Here is a 9889-nt window from a genome sequence, read left to right as displayed (position 1 = left end):
AAAGAAAACAAAAAACCAAACAGCGTTAAAGTAAAAGCTTCTGCTATACCAAATAATTATACAAAGAGCCACGTTTTGTCAAAAGTGTTGGCATTTTGTTGCTTTTTTTTAATTTCGAGAGCATTGTCTATCTTTTTTAGTTTTCTTATTAATAACATGTTTTAAAAACAAAAATATGCATTTTGGACATATACAATGCACATGAATTTCCATGAACTACTTTGCTGCGCTTTAAAGAAATAGGGATTGAATATATAACGCTTGTTGCAAAATTAAAGGCAGCAACTGTTGAACTTTTTTCTACTAGACAGATATAATTTTGTTTATAGCCGCTTACAAACTATGCATAAAGACACACCAAAAGAGCCCGACTTTCAGTACTTCAGTACTTTGATTATAATGATATCGGTAACAATTTCTAGAGTTTATATTGCCCCAATGTCAATTAACCTATTCCATGCTTACGAAAAGGCCAAATCTATCAAGTAAAATGGATTGTCGTGAATACCCAGAATATTGAAGTTAGTTTGATTCTGTTAAAAAATAAAGCTCACCAATAAAATGATACATACACTAGAATATGAGATAAACAGTAAAACATGATGATGTATTTGTTTGTATATATAGTATAGTATATGTAGCGGTTAATTAATTTTATTAATCTATTGTGAACGTATTATAACATCTTCCATCTCGCTACGATCCGACCTCAATATCTACTACAGCAATGACACAGTGAAATTAAAGATGCGATGAGGCACATTTATATGCTCTGTACAGGACGTATGGGTTGTTAAAAAATAAAGTTGATTCAGTTAAAAAGTAAAGCTCACCAATACAATGATACAAGCACAAGTATATAAGAAAAACAGTTAGGTATGATGATATAAAGCCACGTTAAGGCACAAAGGTTGAATTGATCTTGGCACGGCCACATTTGCTTTCCAATTATAATGTATTTTTGAAATAATGAAGAAGTATCTTAAAAACAGTGCGAAACTATGATCTAAATTTCAAGTTTAATCAGTTCTTTTCACAATGAGAGAAAGAGTTGATCGAAGCCCGAATGAAAACCTCTCAACAATACAATTATATTTTTTAATTCTTTCAAATTCAGTCTTCTTTTAAATTAATACTGTTTCTTTTTTCACGTATTGGATAATTTTAGGTATGCTCGTATCAAGGGTTTTTATGTTGTTGTCCAAAAATTCCATTTTCCTTCACTCTTCTACTGAGTAACATCGATACCTTTTATTCTGTTGAAGGTAGCATTTTATTACTCAAACTTTAAAACTGTTTCATTGATAGTTGTATGAGTGATATTTTGGAGACAGAAAAATTGAATGACAGTGTCAAATTATGATTTTGATAACAGTCTCTTAATCAAAGTACTAAAAGCCGGGCTCTTTTGGTGTGTCTTTATGCATATTGTGTAGTAAAGACTCAAAATCTCTCTCTCCCCTCCCCCCTCTCTCTGTCTCTTGCTTTTATTGTCGGCAAAGCGTCAGAGAGCGACTAAATGTGGTAAGCGGCTGTAAACACAAATATGTCTGTTTAGTAGAAGAAAATTCAATAGTTGCTGCATTGAATTTTGCAACGTTATATATTCAATCCTCATTTCTTCAACGCGCAGCAAAGTAGTTCATGGAAATTCATGCGCATTGTATGTGTCCAAAATGCAAAGTCTTGTTTTTAAAACACGTTTTTAATAAGAAAACTAAAAAAGATATTAGACAATTCTCTCGAAATTAAACAACAAAACAAACTGCCAACTTTTTTGACAAAACGAGGCTCTTTGGGTAACTATTTGGTATAGCGAAAGCTTTTACTTTGAAGCTGTTTGTTTTTTTGTTTACTTTTGAAGTTGTGCTATTTATAGTAACATTAGCGATTTGCCTGCCTACAGCTAGGACTCTGCTTTCAGCAGAACCCGGCTAAAAAGATGAATTAAGCCAATCGAAAAAAAGAAATTGTGGATAGATTATACGAAGGAAATTCCTCATGCAGATGAGCTTTGGGTGTCTTATCCAGGAAAGAGGGGGCTCGGACGTTGATAGAATTTATTTAGATAAGTAAAGAATGTGAATTTAAGATATTGCATTAAATGTGTTCAATCTTCGTTATAATGTGTTAGTAAGTGTGATATGGGAGATTAATTGTGATTTTTAAATCTTAAAGATGGAGTAGATAATTAAAATATTAGATAATTTACGAATAATACAGTGTTTCTCTCCTGCACTGCTGTCTGTGCCTTTCAGGTGTTGATATAATGATTTTAAATCTGTTGCCTTCGATCGTTGACAAACATATTGTCTTAACCCAAAGCCGTCCTATAATCTTATAATTTTATCTTTGAGTATCACTGTCCATTATGTATAGTTCTGCATATTGTTTTTAACAGAATGGACACCTATAGGTTACATAGTGGATTGCGTATCAAAACTTAGATTTTTCTCTTCAGTTTAAAAGCCAAAATAAACGGATCGCTTAACAAAAGTATTTTGAACCGCTACGATGAAAGATCCAACCCTACCCGGAAGTGTTTTCCTTAGATATGCCTTATTCGTGTATCAATTTTTTTTTAGAAAACCATAATTAATTTGTCGATTAAGACTGTATGTATTTGAAACAAAAACTATTAGTTTGTATGCGCAGCAGGCTATTCGTATTAGCGAAAATTTAGCGAACATTTTTATGTATATATATGTACTTTCATTTTCAAGTCGGAAAATATGAGAGACAGAGAGACAGGTAAGTTTGAAATTGCCTTATGTTACGCTGTCAAATTTCATTAGATGACCAGAATAGTGTATCATTTGCACTTTGAAAACTACACTGAACTTAAATATGGGCTATATGTTTCTTTATCCTCCAGAAACTTACGAAGAACCTAAGTTCTTTTAATTTTGTTAAGGAACAAAAATTGAAAAAAAATGGCTGTCTAAATTTTGTTGAGTTGAAGGAAATATCCGTAAGACTTATTGCACATTAAAATACCTAGACATGTAATCTATATAGTTTACATGTTAACAGAACAACCTTTAAATCTTTTACCTTTACCTACCTTCTGATTTCATTTCAAATCGAAACAGTGTTTGTTCACACTTTTTTCAGTTATGAAGTGCCAGTCGTCTACAAACGGTTACCTACACCTGTACACTGGTTGCACCTTTGAAATGAATACTACGTGTGGTTATTGGTGTGTCAATGGATATAAAAAGTCGGACCCACCATTCGTAGTCTGCAGCAGCAATGGAACTTGGAATGAAGATCTTGACCAACTGTGCAAAGGTTCGTTTCTTTTTAATTTGTTTTTCTGAATAAGTGTTATATATGGAAATGTTTTTCTCTAAATATTATTTCTGTAAAATGTTATGTTCCCAATAATGATTTCTTCTACACTCCGTCCCAAGATATCTTCGATGCACAATATTAACTTAATATCTCTCTATTATTTATTGTTCATTAGGGTTCAAACGATGTTCATTCAAAATTACTTTTTTAAACTATTTATATATATCTTTATATAAATAGATCTATGAAATTACCCGGATGCTGAAGTTGAAAAATTGTGCGATGTATTCCGAGTGACAGTGATATCAAATTTTAACATTGTTAATATCCGTAAGAAATCTGTTTGAGCTCTGTGATTTTTTTTTCAACTAAAGAATGATAATGTATTAATGTAGAAAACTTTGATTTTGTCCTTTTCCTTTTCATCAATTTTAATAGCACGTCTTTAACGGATATGTGTATTTTTAAAGATTGTCCATATGTGACATAAACAATAATTTAATTGATGTCGGTCGATTAGCACTACTTGAAGACGACATGCATACCCCCCCCCCCCCCTCCCTCACAAAAAAACCCCAACACACACAAACAAAAAAACCCACTTATATAACCTAACTCCTTTGGCTTTGTTTGCATTATATGTGAAGTTTGCGACATAATGATATGATATACATGTATGTTGAAACTAGTAAGACAAAAAAACCTTATCATATATCACATTGCATTTTAAACCATTACAGCGTCTGTTATTTGAGATAGTTCTAAATATTGATTTCTGTAGATGACGACAAAATCAAGATAATGCTTCCAATATCTTTCATGGGAGTAATAATGGTTCTCCTGTGTCTCATAACAATCAGTTCTGTCCGCATGCACAAAAGGTATGACTTAAATAAAATTGTTTAAATGTGATTACCAGGCGCGTAGCATCAGAGTAGAGGGTAAAAGGGTGTACACCATAATACTTCTTTTACTCCTTTTACTCACAACAGATATTTTTTCTTAGAATTATATGTAAAGAATTTTAAATTTTTGATAAGTTGCTCCCCCACCTCTTGGAGACATATAAAAAATTTAAGGATAATGAACAAACTAACAGAGTTGGATGTTTAAGATAATACGGAGTCATCCTCCCTCATTTCACACTGATTAGGACTTTGAAGTCTACCCCCTCCATCTTCAACAAGAGGCTCATGGGCTATCTCGCTCACATGAAAAAGTTCTTGTATCATTCTACATGCATATCAAAATGATTAAATATGAAACTCTTAAAAGTATTGCATTCCAAGATTTTAAATATAGTAAACAATACATAAATAGGCTACTTTACTGGACATCACATCTTAAGATCTACTTAAAGGTGGACACGATTTTTACAATCTAGAATTTTCATTATATATATAAACTTTGGTGTAAATATTGGCGTTTCTCGTGCAGTGGTTTTTCAGAAGATTTTAAAAAGACACACATCCATTGTTCATATTTTAATTATTTTCTCCATTTTGAGAAAGTTTTTGTCCTTAATTTTTATAATTTTAAGATTTCCTTCCCACTAGGATGCTTTGTTTATAGTTTGGCTTAGTTGTTAGGTTCTAAAAAAAGTCGGAATTTAAAAATATTTACGGACGGACGGACAGACAAACGGACGACGAACAACAGGTGATCAAAAAACGATGTTACTTGCCTGATAAATAATTTTTTTTAATGGAGAGAAAACCGTTGTAATTATATTTGTTTGCATAAAGAAAGTTCGAAGTGTTTGCCTTTATCAATGATGGATAAATATGAAAACAGTTGTATTTATTATTCGTAGGAAATTCTTATTCTTGTATTATCTTTAAAGATATAAACGAGAGCATCCAGAGAGCCAACTCGTAGAGATCAGTCCAAGCGATAGAGTAAGCAGGAATGCTTACGCAAGCGTGAGTAAAAGCAGAAACGTCTGCCCAAGCGTGAGTGGAAGCCTTCTCTCCACCTCACAGTTAAACACATACACCACACCGACCGATAGCAGCGAAAATGGTTATTGGGAAATCGGGGAGGTGTACAGCCAACCGAAAAATATTGAAAAACCACAACTATATCATAAACATTATAATGGCATTGGAGAATACATTCAGAAAGGGTCGTCGGTTAGATCTGAAAGATATTCAAAATTTCCAGTAAAAAATGCGGACGAAGGTTGCTACCTTGAGGCATGCCATGTAGGAGATTGTAATGAGTTTCTGCCAGTGCCTGATTATGAGCATGATGATTGGCTAGAACCAAGCCCACAAAACGGATATCTGAATGCTGTGAGAAAAACTAATTATGAAAATATGAAAACATAGAGAAGATAACGTTCTAAACACCCATGAGTGAAAATCATTTTGCATAGTTTTAGGCGAGATATATGTCTTTATAAAATGGAAATGGATTTAAACTATTTTATTGTTAATATAATATACAAAGGGTTCGAACACAAGTTCTTATGACTACTACAGAGATATGTGTGTATGTTACACAAGTACATGTAATTATTTAAATAAAAAGTCAAAATACAGTTGACTTTATCGCTCATTCGTGTAACATATGACGGAGTCTAATAATTTCAAAGGTATTAGGTCTTTTTAGCTCTGTAAAGAAATCACAGGAGGCTATCACTACGTTTTCTAAACCTCGAGATAAAGTCTATACATTCAAATACCAAAACTAACGAATGCGCATACAACTGTGGTATATATCAAATATCCGGTTAGGCATTTTGTTTACTATGTTGGTTTTGTATTTAGTATCTCGTTATTAATTTCACGGTATCATGGTGTGATTATGAAAGTCAGTTTTGTTTCTAAAACAACTGATCATAGAAAAAAAAATCCTCAAAGTTCGAAGTGGGTTTAGGTGGGTGGGCTGGTTCTCGTTTTGTTCCGGTTGTTGTTTTTTCGGGTTTAAGAGAACGTACGGAAAATGTGGAAAAATGAAGACATGTATAATTCGATCTGGTTAAAACATATTTTAATACAATTAAATGATAATGAAGTTGGTCACAAGTTCCAAAATATATATCGCCCGATTCATACAAATTCATGTCAAGTAAGTATGTACTAGAGAGTCTCTCTTCACACATTGCGGTAGTGACAAAGTGACTGTGCTTAACGGTATGTAGTAGCAAATCCTACCGAATACTTTTATTTACTATTAAATAGTTTTGTATTTAAATCTATGTTTTGTAAGAATTCAACTTTATTTTTCATTTCATTAACTGCATATCAATAAGTTCTTGTAGATTCGTATGTAGGGAATACTTATGGAACTATCATGCTTTAAATTGTTCTTATGACAAATATCCAAGTTCAAAGCTTATATTTAGTTAATGAATTTTACTGTTTATATGTACAATGATAAATTTATTATTATTATTATTATCATTATTATTATTATGTTGTATACATGTACTTGTTATTATTGTATATTTGAAAATATTAATAAATTTAAAATGAAAAAAAGGATTTCAAATAGTTCAATAAAAAAAATTATGTCCCTTATACACAAAACTATTTCACAATTATAATGGGAAACTAGACTCTTGTTGCTATAGCAACAAAAAGGTCTTCCGTTCTTCATATATAAATCTGTACAAAAGATCCATTTCTCTTGTAAACAGAAAATGGATATAATTTATACTGTAAAGGAATTCCCCAAAAATACAAATACACAAAGACAATATGTCAATTTTTGAGTACTTTCTGTGACGACCGGAAGTTACGCCGGATCATACAAAACATAGTAAACATACATTCATACATTGCCTTGTCTTTCCTTAAAGTTTGGATGTTCAAGTTTTTGTTAGTTATAATATCTCGTTGAGAAAAAGTTTTTGTGTCGGGACCGGAAACGAACGAACGGAAGTGATTAAGAGATTGAGAATACGTATTTTAATACATTTACCTATGATACGTTATTGTTCATCACATTAAGTAAAATGTTGAAAAAATTATAATGTTAAAAAAACCAACCTTTTATTGCTTGAACACTTCGAGTGAAAACCGGAAGTGACGTACGACCGAATTGAACCCGTTAAACACATGTTCATTCAAATGTCCATTATCCATACAAGATTTGTGTCTTGATCTCTCACAGTTTCTGAATACTTGGGGGTAGTTTTTTTTTTAAAGAAGGCTACCTGAGATATTTGAGATGTCTCACCGGAAGTAGAACTTTTTTTGGTTTTTTACCATGTGTGGATGACCTCTTGTATTTTTTATAACTAAAATGTTACTTCCATGTTAAATAACCAACATATTTTAAAAAAATTAGAATTTGGTGTACTTCCTGTGACGACCGGAAGTTACGCCGGATGAAACAAAATAGTGTTAACACGTATCCATACACAGGTCTATAATCCTACAAAGTTTGGTTGTTGAAGTCGTTACCGTTTTTGAGATCTCGTCGATATAAGTTTTTTTGTCTCGGGACAGGAAACGGACAAACGGAAGTGTTCAATGTAAATTGTATTAAATATTTCTTGTATACTTGCCTTTTGTACATTATTTTTCATTTATCTAACTAAAAATATCAAAGGAAAACAGTTAAACTGATAAACAGCTTGATTTGTTTGAACTCTTCCAGTGTGGACCGGAAGTGACGGAAGACAAAATGAAACCGGTTAAACACATCTTCAATCAAATGTCTATCATCCATAAAAGTTTCGTGTCTTGCTCACTTATAGGTTCTGAGATCTCGCGGGTACAAAATATGTTTTAAAAAAGCTACCTGAGATGATTGAGATGACTCACCGGAAGTAGAATTTTTTTGTTGATTTAACATCGCATAGATGACATAAGTAAGGATCTATACTAATATCTTTATTTTACGGAAAATAAATGAAATACGTAAAAACAAAAAAAATTGAAGTGCTTCCGGTGACGACCGGAAGTTACGCCGAACAAAACAAAAATGTTTAAACACATCTACAACTATAGGTCTATCATCCACCAAAGTTTGGATGCTCAAGTCTTAATCGTTTCTGACATCTCGATGTGACAAGCTTTTTCTCACGGGACAGGAAACGGACGAACGGAAGTGAATTTAGAAAATCTTTTACAAAAATCCTCTAGATGTTTATATTTTCATTCATTCCTGAAAATTTTATAAGTATTCATCAAGACATCTCTGAGAAATTCATAAGACAAAAAGGGGAAAAAAATAATAATAATAACTAGACTCTTGTTGCTATAGCAACAAAAAGGTCTTCCGTTCCTCATGTATTAATCTGCACAAAAAATCCAGTTATTTTGTAAACAGAAAATGGATACATGTACATTTTGTCTTTCCTCAAAGTTTGGATGTTCAAGTTTTCGTTAGTTATAATTTCTCGTTGAAAAAAGGTTTTTATCTAGGGACAGGAAACGAACAAACGGAAGTGATTTAAGAAACGGAGAGTAGATATTTTAATTCATTTACCTACGTACGTTACTGTTCATCACATTGAGTAAAATGTTTTTGAAAAAGTTAAAAGTTTTAAAAAAAGTTATATTGCTTTTGAACGTATCAAGTATTAACCGGAAGTGACGTAGGACCCAATGAAACCCGTTAAACACATGTTCAATCAATGTCCATTATCTATATAAGTCTTGATCTATCACAGTTTCTGAGATCTTGTTGGTACTTTGTTTTTAAAAAAGAAGGCTACCTGAGATATTTGAGATGTCTCATCGGAAGTAGATCTTTTTTTTACCATGTGTAGATGACTTTTTGTATTTCTATAGCTAAATGTTACTTCAATGCTAAATAACCAAAATATTTTAAAAAAAATCAAAATTGGGTGTACTTCCTGTGACGACCGGAAGTTACGCCGGATAAAACAAAATAGTGTTAACACATGTACATACATAGGTCTATCATCCCACTAGGTTTGGTTGTTCAAGTCGTAACTGTTTTTGAGATCTCGTCGAAATAAGGTTTTTGGTTTCTGGACAGGAAACGGGAAAACGGAAGTGTTCAATCTAAATTGTATTCAATATTTCTTGTATACTTGCCATTTTTACATTATTTTTCATTTATCTAACTAAAAAATATCAAAGGAAAACAGTTAAACTGATTAACAGCTCGATTTTTTTAACTCTTCCGGTATGGACCGGAAGTGACGGAAGACAAAATAAAAGCGTTTTAACACATCTTCAATCAAATGTCTATCATCCATGAAAGTTTCGTGTCTTGATCGCTTATAGTTTCTGAGATCTCGCGGGTACAAAATGTGTTTTTAAAAAGCTACCTGAGATAATTGAGATATCTCACCGGAAGTAGAATTTTTTTGTTGATATTACATCGCAGAGATTTCCTATGTATAGATTTATTCTTATATATTTACTCTATGGACAAAAAATTTGATGCGTAAAAAAATATATTTTTTAAGTGCTTCCGCTGACGACCGGAAGTTATGACGAACAAAACAAAAGTGTTTAAACACATCTACAGCTATAGGTCTATCATCCCACAAAGTTTGAATGTTCAAGTCTTTACCGTTTTTTAGATCTCGAAGTGACAAGCTTTTTGTCGCGGGACAGGAAACGGACGAGCGGAAGTGAATTTAGAGTATTTTTAAATAAAATCCTCT

General features: G+C 32.3%; 1 protein-coding gene across 1 annotated transcript; it reads left to right on the top strand.

The window, feature by feature from the left end:
* The first annotated feature begins 2495 nt into the window (after positions 1–2495).
* Positions 2496–6699, top strand: LOC117690016 (uncharacterized). Its single transcript, XM_066070132.1, has 4 exons — positions 2496–2751; positions 3115–3291; positions 4076–4175; positions 5138–6699. Exons 1-4 carry the CDS (start codon positions 2733–2735, stop codon positions 5622–5624), a joined length of 783 nt encoding a protein of 260 aa, XP_065926204.1. The 5' UTR covers positions 2496–2732; the 3' UTR covers positions 5625–6699.
* The last annotated feature ends 3190 nt before the right edge of the window (positions 6700–9889 follow it).

Source organism: Magallana gigas, chromosome 8 (assembly GCF_963853765.1).
Source record: "Magallana gigas chromosome 8, xbMagGiga1.1, whole genome shotgun sequence".
Lineage (NCBI taxonomy): Eukaryota > Metazoa > Mollusca > Bivalvia > Ostreida > Ostreidae > Magallana > Magallana gigas.
This window is presented reverse-complemented; position numbering and strand designations above follow the sequence as displayed.